The following is an 18,602-nucleotide window of genomic DNA, read 5'->3' as shown; positions in this document are numbered from 1 at the left end:
CTTAAGGTTTTTTGGAGTTTGTTTTATTTGAGTTACAAAATATGAAGTGCCATCAGCAGACTCCACAGGAGAGTTTGCCAACCTTCTTGTGTTACAAGTATTTACACCCAAAAATCAAGGATATCCATCTAAATTTCCACACTTTGCATTCTGGTTTGTCCCAGAGTTTCAAGTCTCTGTTAAGTTGTCCAAGTTCCATTGTCAAAGTTTAAATATTTAAAATATTTACAAAGTCCTGTATTCAAAAACTCCCAAATTATAAGGTAACTTGTCCGATGCAAAGGCCGGCGCCAGAATTGAAACCGTGACGATGGTGAGAAAAATGAGCTGGTGGAATTAAAGGAGCTGTTAAACGAACGTGGTCCTCTACAGGGTCAATTCCTCCTCTAAAAGAAAGCCGGGCGAAGAAGTCTGTACACAGTTATTTAAAATTACATTTTGAAATGTCTTTTCTGCCATCGCGGAGCAACAGCCTCTATGATCCACACTTGTGAAGAAATTAACGACATTCAATAAAAGACAGTAAAGAAAAAAGGCCACCCAGATAGTCACTCAATGTTGTTCATCAAACATCCTGATTTTTTTTCAGAGCATCTCCGAACATTAAAATAAAACTCCAATAAATAGAAATACAGCAGAGAAATGGTCAAATAAGACTGATTCTGGTTTGGTCCATCCCTGAGTTCTTTTGAGAAGGACAAAAAACACCAGACAGGAGTGACAAAAGGAAAAAAAGACGGAGAAAAAAAAGAAGCGTTGATAGGTTTATCCTATACATTCCCATTGTGTCCGGGCAAAAACAAAGTCTCATATTCCTCTGGTTTCCTGAGGCTCATCAGCAAGAACATCCGTTGATGGTACGGCTCCCAGCAGTGAAGGTTACACAGAGGTGATAACAATCATGAGGTGTGGTGAGATGCTGGAGATCCTGTTTAGAAGGTCGGGGGCGAGCTGCGATAGGTGGCTCTCGGAAAATTCACATGGTGGGAAGATCTGCAGCACATATGCAGGCTGAAACAAGAAAAACATCCATTACATATAGGTAGTAACGGAGCAAAACAACAGATTGTATTCCAGAGGGGTTTCATTAAGCAGGGCTGTACCGCTAAACATGCTCATTGTTTGTGCGATGACAGTAATAATAAAATAGTCCGCACAGAAAACAGACGATAGCTTTAAAGGAGACTTCAGACGTCACACCAGTGTTCATTTTGGTGAAGAAAAAACAATAAAACTTAATCCCTCTATTCTTTTCTTTCTTTCTTCAAAACACACAGTTCAGTTGGCTGTGCGTGACTTGTGTCTCAGTCGGAGATCCTGATCTTTAGTGTGTTACTGTTCTGCGTGAGGTTGGCGAGTTGGGTTTCGGTGGTTACCTAACAATTGTTTTAGCAAGCCACGGAGAAGCAAAGCTGCATTTCCAATCATGAGAACTGTGCTTTTTAAATCAGATCAAATGAAATGTCTTTTGAGGAATAAGTTCGTCTAAAATAAAAACTGACTGAAATGTTAATATTACCCAAGACTACAAAAGGACATTTTGAAACACTAAGACTAAGAGTGAATCTTTTTCATCAAACATTTATTACCCTTCAAAAACCGAAACGTGTTAAAACATACGACAGCGAAAGCAAACAGTCGTGTCTCACCTGATTGGATCCTGGGTTAGGGATATTGATGATACCAGCAGCCAACTTTGCCTGCAGGTAGTTGATGAAAGCAGCCTTAAGAGCTTGAGTTTGGTTCAGGACGTCGTCTTGATCTCGCCCACATGGCAGTGCAAGGAGGAGACAGAAGTCGCTGTCCCCCTGTGGACAAAGAACATGGAAATGTTGTTCAGCAAAGCAAACTGAACGTTCTCAAAGGGAGTCAGAGTTTCAGATATGAACCAGCATTTATGTCACAGTGCAGTTCAGGTGTTTGCTGGGACAGCTTTTTATCAGCGTATTAATACAAATGTGAAGTAACACGTGTTAAGGATGTATTTAAATTAACGCATTTATTGGATGCAAAATTAAAAATAACAGATGTCAACATCTGTTTAGGAAGCATTCGATCTCATTGGTCAAATGTATGGAGTTAGGGTCTCCGTATGCTTGTGTATCACGTGTATTTGCAGAATGTGAAAGTCATTAAAGCAGTTAAACACACACCCATAGTATGAGTACGACAAAAAGACACGTACCGTCATTCTTCGGGCTACACTCTCCAATTGTGAAGCCTCTAGTCTCATTCTCTGGACAATCCTAAGCAATGCGCCTCCTTCTTGTAGGGGCAGTGATCGATGAGCCAAAGCTTTGTTGCCACAGACAAAATGCAACTGGACTGCAGCTGTGTCGTTTTTCAGTGCTAGCAGGCCTTGCCAAACAATAGGGTATTTCTGTTTAAATGTGAGACAAAACAGAGACATGTCAGACAAAGCCAGTTCTTGTTCAGCCTAACAACCATGAAGACAATTTAAACTGATACGTTTTGTCTTACCGTGAGCAACATATTAACAGGCTGCGTCATCTTCCCATCTGGTTTCGTCTGGAGGTCTGCACCCTATGGATTACAGACAATGGTGTCATGTGTCATGAAAAGTAGCTTCTGTAACATGAAGACATCAACCTGTTTGGCATATTTACTCAGTTGGACAGTGTTATATTGCCAGTCCTGCTTATCGCCACATATAACAGCTTTCAAAATGACCATGAATTTAAATCGACAGATTTTTAAAAAGGATTAAAAAGACGGAACATTTCATGATAGTCTGACTTATTGCAGTAATGTTAACCTACTGGATAGCTTGTGCAGTAAACTCACCATGGTTGGTGTGACATTGAGTGGTGGCTGGTTAAGTCCAACAGGAGACGTCTCTGGTATTTGAGAATGGATGCCTCTTGGGTTCGAGTACATCCCTGAGTACTCGGGGAATGAGCCACTAGGTCCTGGTGGCATTAGCTGAACTCTCTGGGGAGATGCCATTGCTTGCCCAGATTGTCTGATCCCCATCAATCCATCTTTAGAAAGAGGAGAGTGTGGCCTCTTTGCCTCCAATTGCTTTGTTATATCCTTCTCAGACACACCTTTAGACAAAATATGTGCTCTTGGAGACAAGGATAAGGACAGGCTGGGGGGCGCTGAAGAGGGGGGAAGATTCTCTTGAATATGTCCAGTATGAGGGTCTGTGGCCAAACGCTCTCCCTGTTGGTGCAAGAGCACTCGCATATCTCTTTGTGCCATGTATGTTTCTAACTGGACACTACTCCTTATAGGCCCGCGAGGATCTGACTGCATAGTCTCTGGTTTTAATTGTGCAGCAGACTGTCTTGCTTGAGCCTGGTGGAAGCGCCTGGCTTCTTCCTGTTCCCCATCATGACCCCTCAACGAAGCTGGATTTACCTTGAGAACCTTGTCTCTGCCCACAGTCTGTGGTGATGTTGGCCGTGGCTGCATGGCTCCAGACCAAGGAGAGGCAAGGGGCTCACTATGCATCCCATAGCTCATCACAGAAAGAGGTGGAGTATTAACCCGAACATCTCCTTGGACAAGATGCCCCACCGGAATTGACTGGGCAACACGGTGAGGAGACATCCGTCCCAAGCCTCCTGGCACACTGTGAGGTTGCATGATGACCGACTGCTCTTGATGATGTACACCAGAGATAAACTGTTGCATGGCAGGAAGGCCAGTGGATAGCATCCCTGGTATGCCCTTGGGTGAGGAGGAGCCAATGGGTGAGGACACTTTAGTAAACGTAGGGTGTGGATGACCTGACTTTCGAGGGGATCGTGGTTCTTGTTTGACTCCAGTGATATGAGAGGGAGCTCTGTCACCACCCGCAGTAACAAAACCTACATGGTTACCAGGCGGAGAGGGCAAATGGGGACTTATAGCAGGACTTATAGCCGAGGTCCAAGACGGTTTGGCTCCATCCGTACTGTGAGAATCAACACTGTCCATTTTCTTCTGATGTTTTATTGGCATGTACTCTTGATGGTAACTCAACACTTGTTGGTTACCTTGTGCGAGTCGCTTCACTACTCCTTGAGGTCCAGGTTGGTAGGAAGATTCCATCTTTTCCAAACCCGTGCTTTCTTGTTTAATAGAGGTCGACTGTGTTTTACCAGGATGCCCGTGATCCGTCTGCAATGAAGGCCCCTTTTGTAGTCCTAAATGAGAATGACCATACATTTCTTGTTTTATCTGGGGCATGGATACCAACTGCTGAGATTCCATGTCACCTGCTGTGGCTTGTGGGATCTGACTTATTTTTGCACTTATCCTCTGTGGTCCCTCTATTTTCTGGCCTGAGTGGCTCAAAACTACCACTCCTTCAGATGTATTAACTCTTAGACCTGGGCAAGATCCTGCACCAAGAGCGGGGCTCTCAACAATGAATCGTGCAGCACTTCCCGCATCATCACCCACAGGCCCGTGGTATGATCCAGAATCGTCTTTGTTATGCCTATAGGTTGGCTTAGGTAAAGTCATATCCACACAGGGGTTTCCAATGTTCATGTTAACTTTGTCTTCAGGCTCAGGAGGGTTGCAGATACGACTGATAACAGAGGTTGCAGTGGATGCAATAACAGAGATCCCAGACTTTGACTCAGGAGATGGTAGTGAGGCTGGAGGTCGAACAATAGGTGGTGCTGGATGAGCTGCCATTACACTGCTAGGAAGCGGTGACTTATTTGGCACAACAGCTGATGGAGTATTGCTCTCAGAGGGATTCTGGTCTCGCAGGGTGGGTAGATTACCAGGAATAGAAATACTGCCTTGCAATGAAATATGTTTGGGTTTCATAAGAATCTGTCTCAAATCACTTGTGCCGTGATCAATAATCATGTTGTCAGAGTCTGAGGGTAAAGACTGGTTTTCCTTTGATGATAACGGCATGACAGGTGAAGCGGAGGCTCCTGTATCTTTAGACTGGTTGCGCCAATCTGGTGGAGAAACAGGAATTCTATTCGTTTGAATGGATCTGATATATGGCCTGTTAGCTAGTGGAGACAAGGAAGGAGTGGTGCACTCTGTTGGCACCTGTTGGGGCTTTGGAAGAATTGGACTCTTAGATTGGGCAGATTTGAGATGTTGAATCTGTTCCTCAGGAGGTGCCTCTGTATCTTTGTTTACATCTATTGCTTTGACTGCCAAAGGCTCTGGCTCAGGTTCTGGCTTCCAAGTAGTAGGAGTGATAACCGTTGTTGCTGCTGATGGAGTCGATGCAAGAACAGTCTTTACACTGGGTGGTGGGCTTTCTGCTAAAGGAGTTGCCAATTCCTCACTTATTGAAGGGCCTTCCTTAAAATCTTTTCTTACTTGCTTTTGTCCTTTACGTTTAGGTGTTTTAGGTCTTCCCTTGGGGCCCTTTTTCGGTGTGGTAGGGAAGACAGGCTCCTCCTTTATGGCAAGTGTATTGGTTGTTTCAGGTTCATCTTCCTTAGTAGAGGGCATCACATTTTGTATTTCAGGTTCTGAAACTACATCAGCACTTGGTGGAGGCGCTTGGGTTGTGGAAACACTTCCATCCTCTGCCGTTATCGAATCAATAGCAGCCATAAGCTCGGTCTCACTAGCTGGATACGGTTTTTCTTCCTCTGGGTCACTTTTTACCTCAGTAGGTGGAATAGGTAGTGTTGGTGGTTCTGTTGGAAAAGCTGGATCTGTAAGTTTAGCAATGTTCTCCACCGCCTGCTCCAATTCACGCTCCTGTAAAATTATCCTTTCTGGTGATTCAAGGAGCTCTTTTGTTTCCTCAGTGGCAATTTCCTTTTCCTCATTGTTAAGGCCCTCTTGGTTGGCACCAGTACATTTTGAAACATGATCACTGTGTTCACCTGGTCTGAACTTTTTTGAAGAATCCTCTTGACTCCCAACTTCGTCATCCCCCAACTGAAGTAGATCCTTGACCTCTGTGACATTTAATCTTATTTTGAGGTTCTTGAGAACAGGAGACTTGGGAGTTCTCGTGGACTTAGTTTTTCCTCTAACAGTCTTATCTTTTTCTGATGCAGATTTCTCTTCTAAAACTGGGGAATCTGACTCTTTCCCATTTGATTTACCTTCAGAAGCCTCATCAAGAAAATCATCATTATCTCTGCCCAATTCTCTCCCTTTGTCTTTCTCCTCTTTCTTTTCAACTTTTATGGGTGGATCTTCTTTAAATGAACTTGATGAATCTTGCAAAGCCAAGGAATCCTCATCTGTAAAATCCATTTCCTGATCCTCCTCAGTCAAGTCATTCTTTTTTAATTTCCTTGTTAATCCAGACCCTTGAACTGTCGACATTGGATTCCATGAATCCTTGGTGCCATGAGGAGATGTTTTCCCTTTTGACACTCTTGGTATTCGTTCCCCACCTTCTGATTCATTTGAATCTGTGTCTTTATTGTCCATTTTAGATTTTTCTACCTTACATGCTGAAGTCTCATCCACTTGTTTGCGATTCTTGGGAGGACGGCCCCGTTTTGTAGGGGCTGGAGCAGGTGGATCCTGTTCAATAGTTTGTTGTTGTGTTGCATCTTTGTCTGAACCTCGCTTTCGGGCAGAGCGTGGCGAGTCTGAAATTTCCTTTCCAGGACGAACTGGTGCATCATCTTCAACTGGTGTGGCATACACAGATTTCACATTTCTTCGTCTTGCTCTGCCTGCTGATATGCCAGGCTCTGACAAATCGGATTCTGATCCATGAATCGGAGACTTGCCTGTTGACTTTGATTCAGCCCTTGGGGATGATCCACGTTTGAGCTTTTCTTTGTCAATGCGCTCACTCTTGCGTGTTGCTGGTTTCTCCGCACCAGAGTTAGATGTGACAGGAACTTGAGCAACTTGAGAAGGAGATTGTTTGAACTTTTTATTTTTCATTTCTTTTGTTTTATGCTCTTTCTGAGGTGAAACTGGCTCTTCGCTTGTCTCATCAATGGGCATCTGCAGATTAATAACTTGAGGATTCTTCTCCTCTCCCTCAGGCTCTGCGTCTGTTTTCCAACTAGCATTGGTCTCCTTTTCTTCCTCTACAAGAGTATGTGGAATGGCAATTGCTTCTGGCACTTCTGGTTGTGTTGTCTGAGCATCTAGCTCTGCTTCTGAAATGTTAACGAGGTCATCATGAGAATCACGACGGCTTGGTTTCTCTATACAGAGAGGTTTAAAATCACTGATATTTTCGAATTTCTCTACAGATGGAGAAGCTTTACATTGATCCATTGAATAAATGGGTTCAGGTGGTGCAACTGCTGCAGGTTCAGACTCTGATGTGCCCTCAGTTAATGGATGGTGCATAGGTTCAATCTCTTTGACCTCTACTTTCATCTCTTCCTTTATGACAGACACAAGGGTATATGGATCAGGGGCTGGATTTAATGCAACTAATGTCTCTTCTGGTGGAGGAAGATCCTTTAACGAAGATTGGGTGACACAAGTAAGTGTGAGTCGAGGTTCAGGAATTGGCTCTTCAGCAGGACTAATTGGTTTAATTTCTGGCTCCATGATGGATTCTGTCGTTTCAGGAGACTGTATAGCTTGTTGCTCTTGAACAAGGTTTTTTTCCACTTTCTCATTAGTGATTAGTGCGTTTTCTTTTGCTTCTTGTAGCTGATGGGTTTTATTCTTCTGTTGTTGAAGTCGTGTGAGCTCCAAAAAACGACTATGGAAAAGCACAACTGGCCCAGAGTCAATTTCACCATCTAGTGTCCCTTGCTGTCCAGGTTGTTGGTTTTGTGTATGCTCAGGTTCTTCATGTTTGCGTTCCAAGTTTTGAAGTCGCCTAGTGTCCAGCTCAAACACGGGGCTGTGAAGGAAGCGGGAGGCAAAAAGTTCCCTGCGTTCCTGTTCTTCCGGCTTGGGCTCCTCCTTCCGGTCATCAAGTTTGTCTTCAGATCCACTGCGAATCTTTTTCTTTTTCATGTACCAGGAGGGTGTAGGACGTGGTGCTGATTCCACCTTCTCAGTATCCTTTCTGCTGCGTAAACTTGCAAAGTGAGAATCATAATCCAAAAAGGACCAGTTATCTTCTCTTGAAGAGGAGAGAGATTTTGCGCGTTCGAGCAGAGCCTTTGTATCTGGTGTGATGGTTTGATCAAGTGCAAAGGAGTAGAATTTGTTCCTTTCAAGATGTGCTAGTTTGGGGTCTGAAAATCGATCAACCCTTGGCCTCTCAGAAAAAGGCATTGATGTGGAGGGCACTGGAGAGTGGGGTTTGGCTTCTCTGTCCTCTTCAGAGTCAGATCGTACTTCCCCAGGCTCAAGGTCATGCCAAATACCATATTCCAAACGCTTGCGATTGTGAATATTTTTACCAATACCTCTAGAAAAGTTGAGGTCAGGTAACAAGTCTTGTTTAACTCTGCTTTCCCATCTCTTCTGTTGCTCTTCTTCCACACTAAGTAAAGGAGTGTTTGGCTTGTTTACCTGTGTGCTATGTGTCCTTTTGACCAATAGCTCCAGATCTGGGTGAAATTTTTCCTCATTTCTACTCAACTCTTTCTGAGAAGGGTCCGAAAAGTCTTCATCGGCATGGTGAGAGAAATGCTGAGGTCCTGGAGAAGAAATGTTGTTCCAGTCAGGATCTTCACTTTTTGGTCTAGAGCTCCTGTAGACGCGCTCCCTCTTAGTTCCGGGGTCAGTTTCAAAAAAGTCTATTTTCTTTAATTTGTGAGATGGAAAATGATCTGTTACATCCTCAGGTGGTTTGCCAACTTCATGCACAAGGCTGCGATTTTCCAAGTCTTCTGCTTCTTGAGGACTTCCTGGTTTGTCAGACTTGTCAGATTCACGCTGCTGTTGCTGCTGGTGCAGTCGCCTGTTTTGCTCCATTTGCTTGCGATAACTCTGAGAGAGGTCAATGTCAACATGGTCTTCCTTGTTCATAACAGTTTTGTCGGTGTCAGCATTCTGAACAAATTTGAAAGCAGCGTGGTGTTCTTGTTCTCTTATACTGCTTTGATCTGTAATCCCCTCATGTGAAAACCTTCTAGATGAAGTGTGCCCTGGATGTCGTGGGTCCAAAGCTCCCTCCGACTTCTCCCTTTGTCCTCTAAGTTCCTCTTGACCATCCTTCTGAGTGCTACTTTTATCACTTTTGAGTCGTGAATCTCTCCGTTGTGAATCTTTGTTTTTGTCAGTGTCCAATTCTTTCAAAAGAGCACTACTCCCAAAATCTGAAGATGGAATAGTGTCCTCCTCCTCATGCCTGCTTCTTTTCTGACGAATGGTCCTGCCACCCGAATCAGCAAAGCGCCTTTTTCTTGCCTCAAGGCGATCTGAATCCACGGATGAATCTTTCCCATCATTTCCAATATCAGGCTTTAGATGTTTCTTGAGTCGATTCTTTCCATCCAAGTCTGAATTCTCACCTTTACTATTTTCGGATCTGTCACTTTTTACAGAGTCATGAGCAGTTGACAACTGATTTCCAGTCAAGGGTTCACCTTCCGCCTTACATTTCTGCCTCTCATGAGCATCCTGGTCTGATCCCCTTCCTCTTCCAGACCCTCCATCAAAACCAGTCTCAAGCTCCGGTTCTGGTAGTAGGTTGGACGGGGATTGCCCCTTTGTTTTCCTCGATTTAATCTTCTCAGCTTTGTCTTTGTCACCTTTCTCTTTTCGTTTTGGACGTTTGGTTCTCTCAGCACTTGCCACACGATCTGGTTGGCTGCTCTTGTCACTCTTGTCACTCTTGGAGGCATGTTCAAGCAAGGTCTTTTCAGATTTATCAAAGTGTGGTGGTGACATTGAGCTCACACTACCACTTCGCTCAGATGATTGACTGTAGACTCGTCTTTCTGAGTCTCTAGGAGCCCGCTCAGAGGGTGAAGGTGATACTGTAGGAGTAATAGGTCGCCTTGGATGGGAAGGGCTCCACCTGCTACGATCCGCCTCAAAACGCTCTCGCTCTCTTTCTCGCTCTCTTTGAATATATGTATATTTTCGAATGTCTTGCTCAAAGGGGTCTCTAAAGTCCCGAAAGTCTCTTGGGTCTTCATGAAAACGTGGGTCAAAGTGTTCCCCCTGATAGTGTTCGAGTTCAGGAAAACGTTCTCTGCTGCGAGCAGCGTAGTCTCTTCGAGCTTCTTCAGGATAGATGCCAGGGGTTCGTATATCAAAATAAGGCCTTTCTGCTGTAAATTCATGGTATGGAGGTCTGCGTTCCTCTCTGTGGAAGAAATACAAAGAATAGCAAGACAAAAGTTATTAATTCCATTGTCCTAAATAATGTATCCTCTCATAACAATAGCAATAGAACTGTGAGTACAACTTCACATCAGATATATTTAAACCTGGATTATCATCATTTGAAAGAAACATTAAAAATAGCTATCTTATCAATTCTGTTTTATGAGAAATTAAAAAGGAATACATTTAATTGTGGATGCAATTTGAAAAATATACGCTTTTTACCGTCGTTCAGTAGGAATTTCGTAGAAGTCTCTAATGTCTTGACCAGATGTCTGCATAGTTCGGTAGAAGGCCATCTGACTCTCTTGACTTGCAAAATCCACCTTTTATAAATAACAAGGTTGTTAACGCAAATACATATGTGTTTGAATAATAAACCCTATAATTGTTATCATTTACCTTTATCTTATTGCCCCCAATCTTCCAACCTTTGGTCTCCCTTACAGCCGCCTGAGCGAAATCGGTGTTGTTGTACAAGATGAGGGCCATCCCTTTTAATCTATCAAAGACAACCTATAAAAAACAAAAAGGTACATTAAGAGTTGTGAAAACTACACATCAAGAAAACAAATAGCTTAAACAAGGGAACATATAACACCTTACCTTTACTACATGTCCATAGCGGCAGAAATGCCGTGTGAGGTACTGCTCTGTAACACTGGTGGCCAAACCATCTAGCCAAACACAGGTTGTGGGCATACTCTTCCCAAACCCAAGCTTCAATAAAGAGACAAACACACATATTAGATACAAAAAACATGTTCACTTGAAATCATATATAGAGCAAACATTTGACTGTTTATTGTAAAACTACCTTTAGTCTGTTGCTCCCCAGATACTCTCCATCCATCTTCTTAATGGCCTTGCAGACACTGGCAATATCAGAGTATTGCACAAAGGCATACTGGGGAACTCCATTCACTTTCTTGATGTCAATGTCCTTGAACATTAAAGATAAATACATTAGAGACGTCAAATATTAAGTATACCTTTGTACAGTAAAACATTACAATGGTAGCATACCACAATTTCTCCAAAGCGTTGAAAAATGTCAAGGAGTTGTTGATAACTAGTAGTCTTCTCAAGGTTGCCAATAAACAGTGTCCTTGTGGCCTTTGGGTGAAATTCATCTATCCGACCATCCAAGGGCCTGAACTCGTTTTCACTCTCTGTTTCTGGGGAAAAGAAGAGGTTTAGGATTAATATTACTGACATGCTGCTGAATGTCAAGCTCATATTCAACAAAAATGTCTTTTTGATAAAGTTTGTTAAATAATATAACCAAGCTCTGTATATATTTGTCATCCCTTACCAGGACCGTTCCAGGCTGTGACTTCAATGAGCATGCCAAAAAACAGCTTTCCTTTGGAGACAGTGAGGGCTTTCTCTTGATCCTCCTGCTGTCGAAAAAACACCAAACCATAGCGGTCTTCTGAAGCTCCATGTATCTGCACTGAGGTCACTTTCCCATGTTTCTTGAATTCATGGAAAAGTCCATCTTTTAAACTTGTGTCTGCAGAGGGAGAAAAAACACATTACACAACGGCACCTTGGTTAGGTTGACAAACTACCTTGCTTTCAACAGGTATACATTCATTTAAGATTCAAAAAAGAATCCCTCAATTCATTTAAATGAGAAATTCCAGAATATAAGATTGTCGTGCAAAAACCTTTGCTTTAATTACACTGACCTGCATACCACCTTCTAAAAAGCCCCAAATGACTTGATTATTCATATTCTTACTTCTTGTTGGCATGGGATTTTATTACATCCCTCATAGCTGCAATACATGAAGTAAATTAATGTATCTCTCACCCTAAGAAAAGTGTCTCTAATGTTGTATTTACTGTATTTCGTAAAATAGTTGTCAGACACAACTAGGTTTAACAGCTCTTCCCCTGCAATTACATATTTAAAAAGGTAACAATAAAATAAAACGCTGTATACAAATAAACACCACATGATTGCATAATATTGATGTAATACGTCTCCATTAGAATACAACATGATGAGGAATCTCCATCCTCAGTTTCAAAAAATCCTTTGATGGAAATGTAGCACCATAACCCAAAATGAATTTCCACAAAATAACCCCCACATAGAGCTCTGTGCGATAATAAAGAATGTACACATTTATGTACAAGTTGGTTCTGTCTAGCCCATTTTACAGTTTACTGATACTTAAGAGTCAGTATGAAAAGTCAAAGTGGTGATTGGAACACTCTGAAATGTAGAAACCTACCTGTGGAGCGTACTGGTAGGTTTTGCACTTTAATCCCAAAGCTTCTTCGTGGCTCATCTGAGTCAAGCCCCATAGAAGACTGAGTCGGAGCATGTGTAGCTGATGACTGAACGGAGCGTGCCCGAGATCCATCACTTGAGCTGCTGTTTGAATCACTGTTGCCCCAAAAAATAAATTTAGAAGGAACAATGATTACACACTTATCCGATTCATATTGTCTGATATCAGTTGACGGTTCACCAGTAACAAAATTAAGTTAACAAACGTGGAGCATTAATATCTTATTGGAAGAAATGCCACACCTGCCGCTGCCAGTGCTGCTGGTGCTGCTGACGGAATCAGAGCTCGAAGATCTGCTGCGGGATCGAGATCGCGGACCTCTCCCAGGGGACAAAGGAGCTCTTTTCGGGGAATGAGGAGTTTTAGGGGTTTGCCCCGTGGTCCGCTGTGGAGAAGGATGCCTCGACTGTGAGGAATGAGATGATCGGCTCCGCCGGTGATGGTAGGTTCTATCAACCCGCCGTCCTCTGTCATCTCTGTATAGGTCACGCCGTGAAGAATTAGTAAGAGTAAATGGGTCCCGAATTCTAGAGTCAAAATGTGGGTCTGATGCCTCAAAGCTTGCCCCAATGGCACTACTTCCTGGGCCAGCAGCAGCAAACATGGAACGATCTCTGTAATAATCAGCGTTGTAGTGGCGCTGTCTGTCGAAAGTGCCACTTCGCTCATGGTGTCCATATGGGCTGTGATCATAAGCACGTTCGCGGGTTTCTGTGGTACTGTAAAAAAAAAAAGAACAGGGTGGAGAAGAAAAAGGCTATTATGATTCGAAACAGAAAAATGCAATAAACAATTTCCTGAAAAATATTTGGCATCGAAGTGCACGATAGTGAAAATCCAAATGGTCGGTACAGAAAAGATGTGGCTTAGAGCAGGCCAGATAAGTATGATTAATATTCGTGCCAGTTTTTTAAAAGTTTAGGTTTCTGACATTTATACAAAATGTAATATTCTGACTACATTTTTGACGTGTTAATATCAAACCAAACACTGATCTCCTCTTTAGGGTTCCAGTTCACTGAAACTGGTTTTCAGCTAGAAATACTTTTTAGCTTAAATGTTTCACCAAAAAAAGTTTCATATTTTCACTCTAAAAAGAGATCTTGGGAGTTTACACATTTTCCTGCAATATAGGAGGTTAAACAATTTCTATAAAAATGGTCTAACAACTAGACAAGTAGGCCAAATAAAATGACTCCTCAAGCCATGACATAATGGGGTCAACCTATCAACTGCTGGCACTCTGCAAACACCAATATAGACGAGGGTCTACAGATAGAGGGTGTTGTATGCTGTACAGATTGTAAAGACCCTTAAGGCAAATGTGTGTCATTTGGTTACAAAAGTGAGATTGACTTGACGCGTGTGGCGCCGTTCCTATAGCTTAACTGTGCTCATTCTACAAATAAATTAACATTTCTGACAAACAGGATTATGTCAAGCACAATTTTCTATACTTTTAATTCATAAACAGTCACAAGAAAATAAGCTGCCCCAGTTGTTACTGATCTGTGCATTTCTTTTTTGAATCTACAAAGACACATCATACATACTTTGTAAGTCTTTTTCATTTACTTTAGTTTGCAGCAACAAAAACAGTGAGCCGTTTTGACTCCTCTGGGTGTCCTGGGGAGCTGATTTAATAGGCTGACTGTTCATGAACTATTGATGGTAAGAAAAAAACCTTAAACATTTTTCTAAGATTCAACTGGAAAATTGTCCTAACAGGGAGCCCTGCAGTACTCAAATTTAAAATGCCATGCAGTTCAGAGTGATGTTATGTGAAAACAATACTTTGTAGTATTTATGTGATGTTGGAAAAAAAGAGGCACTTGCATAAAGAAATGACAAATGATACATATATGTATTGTATACAGTATATGGACTCTAATAAATATTTGTTCCCTCTTTTGCATCAAATGAATCTATTCCCTAAAAGCAGTGCAAAACCTAGTATTAGACAAAGCACTAAGGAATGTTAGAGAAAGAAAATATGCAGAGGGCAGAGCAATACCAACCTTTTGGAAAAGAAGTTACCGAAACTAATCCAAATAAAATCTAGGTGGATCAGAAAGTGAGACCCCGAATGAAAAAACCAAGGGGAAAAATCAATTTATCTAATTGGGCAAAAACGGGTTTCTTGAGTCGCACTGCACGTTATCTTCAAATATGGGGTGCACCAGGTCAGTAGGTTGATGTATAATCCACAGACAGGCTACTTTATTCTCTTCATTGGATGGAAAAAGGAAAAAAAACAATCACAGAAATGGACGTCTTTATGGATTTCTGGACATGTGGTTAAAAAAAATATATAGTAACATAAGACCGTAATAAATAAATAAATAAGGATTTTTTTTGTTAAAGACGATGAACTTTCAGTGAATTCCAGCTCGTTTACACAGCAAGTTGTTGCCTGGATGGAACATACATCCAACTGGATCAATCTTGTCTTGTAGTGCAAGGATGCTCCAAAAGTCAGGTTACACGCGTAAAAAGGGGGAAAATGTATTCCAGTGATGATATCAAGTAGTCAAACAAGCTTGTAGACTTCACATATACTAATATCACAGCACAATAACTCCACATGGGCTCATAGGCATGTCTTTATTCCGCAACCCTAGGATTTTATTGGGTTTATGTAATTGAAGGCTTCATCTTTTTGTCGTAACATTTCAAGTAACTTTGAAAAAGTTTTCTTCAACTCTTTGTTACACGAGTGCTCTTCTCCCCACTGAGCTGAGGAAGAGGTCTTACACAGCTACATCCACACTCGAGTAATCCAAACGAATGGCATCTACACCTATCCATACTAGGGTTGAAATCAGTACATCCAAAATGATTTGCGTACATCCAGGAGGTTACATCCAACTATGCAGTCTTCACGGGTCTTCATGGCCATCAATCTACAACAAGAATAGCTCCACAAAGTGGTGGTTTGGATCCTCTGTGATCTTGCAAAAATCTTCTTGGTGTAGCTTCCAAATTTAGGACAAAAACCGTATTTATTATATAAAGATAACCTCAAACTAAAGTGACTGAGATAGCCTACAATGTACGCACTACATCTGACTTTCTGGTAATGTTTAATAAATGTGAGGTTCTTCTATCCACTTGTTCGAAACGTAAATCCAGTGAGGGCCGTATCCACAGATGCAAAACAAAAATCATAAAAAAAGTAGTCCGTCCGTCTGATGTGGCCATGAGGAAAAAATGCTGACAACCGAGATCCTTCACATAATGATATGTTACCTGCATGGATTCTTCAAAGAAAAGTACATCCTTCATAATGGGGATTTACTTCCAGTTTCAAGCGATTCCAAGTAAAAATTGAGGATATATCCCGTATTTAGGAGGAAAATGTTTAAAAAGTATCCAATAGGGCCCCAAGGTAGTTTCCCACAAAATGTAATAAATCCAAAACTCACCAGGATATTCCTCACAGATGTAATATCCAAACCAGATGTCAGACCTTGAATAAGAAGTTACACTACCAAATGATAATGTGTGGCTAATTTACTTAAATCCCAAGGGAAAGGCGAGTCAATTATGATGAGAAGTGGATCCCTAATTACCTTTGTGCAACCCCTTAGAGGCATATATCCCTCATAAATAACCCCACTATGTGTTTAGGTTTTACACATATCCAATACCTCGATTCCCCTGGTTTTTAAGGGGAGGCCGTGTCCACTTACCCATCTATTCTCCGTTCATAACGTCCCTCTCTGGTGTGCAGGGACACAGGTGGGCCAAACACCGGACCAACTGTCCCCCTAGAGAATCCTGTAACGTCTCGACTGCTCGAGGGGGAGCTGTCTTCAAGGCCTCGAACTGCACTAGGGACTGACCCCGGTTCATTGTAGTCAGTCCGAAGGTCTCGGTCTCCCATCTTGTTGACAGCATTGTGAGCCTTCTGCGCACTTTTAATATCCACAAAATCCACAAAGGCTGCAACACCGCCCTCTGACCCTCGCTTCCGCAGAACTTTAACACTTTCCACACGGCCATACCTGAAAGGAAATGTCAATAAAAACAAACAGAAAAATTAAATATACACCAGCTTTGAGTAAGTGTAGCCGTTTTTTGTATGATAGCCAAATATACACTGATAATACAACCAAAGAGAAATTATACATCTCAGAATTTGAACTAAATAAAGTTAACAGCAACATTTCCTTTGAGGCTACTCAACAGATACAACTGTCTGTCAGTGTCGGCGACAGTTATGCTGGACGCGTTGCAAGTCATGTTGGGAGGTTTCTGTCGTTAATCAAACATCCCTCCGGGTACTAAAACATGTCAAATGTTCGCGTTCAACAGCTATAAAAAGCATATCATCAAAACACCACACCGCTTGTTATTGTGTACCACAATAGCTACCATTAAGTTTGACTGGATGTAGTGTTTATTGTGTTGTAGGTGAGCTATTTGAGAAGATATTCACAAAACGTAGCAAACAATAAACTAACATGGTTTGTAATTACTTCTATAAACAGGGGGAGCATAAAGTGTATCCTGTGCTCCCTCTATATAAAAAAAAAAACGCGACTAACGTTGTTATTGAGAGCAACACCTGGTTTGCTTTTACTTAAATTGTCTAAATTAGAAAGAAAAAAACACTGCGTGTGTTAGAATGGTTCAAGTACTTCGACGTGAAGCAGCACAACAACTTGCTAATATTTGATTTTCAGGTCGATGAGCTCAGTGATCGGTTGCAGATTGTACCTTCTCTACATGTTTTATTTCTCTAACAACAGTGTTGACCAGAGAAATAACGCTGTGAGGCACACGTCCCAGTTGCTAAATAACACACGGCATGTCATGGTATCTGACCTGCTGCCCCGCTAACGCTAGCTGACTTTTGGCTTTTACTGATCATGAAAACGACTCGACTTCCCACAAAATGGTTGGTTGGGTGGTAGCTCGGTGGCTAGCAAACCTAGCTACTTGCCTCCTTTAGAAAAAGTTGGCAAAATACTACAAACCATAAAAATGTAAACTTAAGCAGTACCATAAACAACACTTGGTTAAAATAATATTGCTGTGCTGCAACATAACAAAGGCAGAACCCCTCTGACTTGTAGAACTTGTAAAATGCTAACGTTAGCCGTGTTAGCATTAGGCTGCCCTTTGCGACGAGCTAACGTTAGTACCTAGCGCGCGCTGCTCGGCCAGTACAGCTTGCGTAACCCACCGTTTAAAATGCTCCACGATCTTCTCCTCTCGAACATGTTCGGGTAAATTTCCCACCCAAAGGTGTCTGGTTTCCCGAACCATCTTGAGCTTTTCTTCCCCCCTTCACACTCATATGATCTCGCACGTTTTCTAATCCCTGCCGGTCGGAGGTCCGCCTGAACAAAATGAACGACGGTGTGAATAATTTGGGCCTGGTAGCTGCTGCCCGTTTAGCTTTAGCTGCTGCTGCTGCGTCCCTGATCCATGTACGGGAACGAGCGTGAGACTCGCTCCTGGTGGGTTTTGGGTGCGAGCTGCGCGGCCCCGAGCACGGCGTGCTGCGCGTACTCGACAATTTCGGAAAAGACAACAACAATCGTCACGCGATTTCTTCAACATGGAACAAACTGGAGCCCGCGACTTGTCTCCGCTGTCACGTGGTGCTGTCTGCAAGGTAATCGACCTTCTTGATCATAATACCAGTAACATAACATACACGGATATCCCATCATCAACGCTCCTGTGTTGGATACATGCCTAACAATTTAATTATTTGATATCATTATCATCCAAATATTATTATTTGATTTTGCAACAGTCAGATTACAACCACCACGTCCCCTGGTAGGCCTATACCTCCAAACAATACAGACTGTTGTGCAATAAACATGTAATGTGCAATATATTCACTTTATTCAATAATCATTTTTATGTGCAAAAAATAACTTTTTTAATATATGAAACCTAAATATGCTCAGCTATTTTAATGCTGCTACTAATTTTAAGCCATGGAGGAGCACTTATTTGTCCTTATTATTATTTTCTTATGTTTTCTCTACATTTAACATGTTTGCTACTCTTTATTATTTTCTGCTTTTTTTTAATTACCTGGTATGTCCCTTTTGCTGTAATGTTGTAAATTCCCCTGCTGCTGGACTAATTCTGATTCTGAAAAATGTAACA

At 42.0% G+C, this 18,602-nt stretch overlaps 1 protein-coding gene across 2 annotated transcripts; it reads right to left on the bottom strand.

Annotated features, from left to right (window-relative positions):
* Nucleotide 1: 1 nt before the first annotated feature.
* On the bottom strand, nt 2-17,921 carry si:ch1073-335m2.2 (msx2-interacting protein). 2 transcript variants are annotated; one of them, XM_063910259.1, is made up of 15 exons: nt 17,659-17,921; nt 16,160-16,474; nt 12,710-13,186; nt 12,408-12,562; nt 11,477-11,677; nt 11,188-11,339; nt 10,979-11,104; nt 10,768-10,881; nt 10,564-10,677; nt 10,387-10,487; nt 2,806-10,141; nt 2,482-2,544; nt 2,186-2,380; nt 1,650-1,808; nt 2-1,011 (listed from the first exon to the last, which is right to left on the bottom strand). In XM_063910259.1, the coding sequence occupies exons 1-15, from the start codon at nt 17,739-17,741 to the stop codon at nt 880-882; spliced, it is 9,723 nt and encodes a 3,240-aa protein (XP_063766329.1). In that variant the 5' UTR covers nt 17,742-17,921; the 3' UTR covers nt 2-879. The 2 variants fall into 2 exon arrangements, with proteins under 2 accessions (XP_063766329.1, XP_063766330.1); XM_063910260.1 differs by lacking the exons at nt 16,160-16,474; nt 17,659-17,921 and adding an exon at nt 14,486-16,131.
* Nucleotides 17,922-18,602: the final 681 nt, after the last annotated feature.

The sequence above is a fragment of the Eleginops maclovinus genome, chromosome 20 (assembly GCF_036324505.1).
Source record: "Eleginops maclovinus isolate JMC-PN-2008 ecotype Puerto Natales chromosome 20, JC_Emac_rtc_rv5, whole genome shotgun sequence".
NCBI classification, from domain to species: Eukaryota; Metazoa; Chordata; class Actinopteri; order Perciformes; family Eleginopidae; genus Eleginops; species Eleginops maclovinus.
The sequence above is the reverse complement of the archived record's forward strand: the minus strand, read 5'-3'. Positions and strand labels throughout refer to the sequence as shown.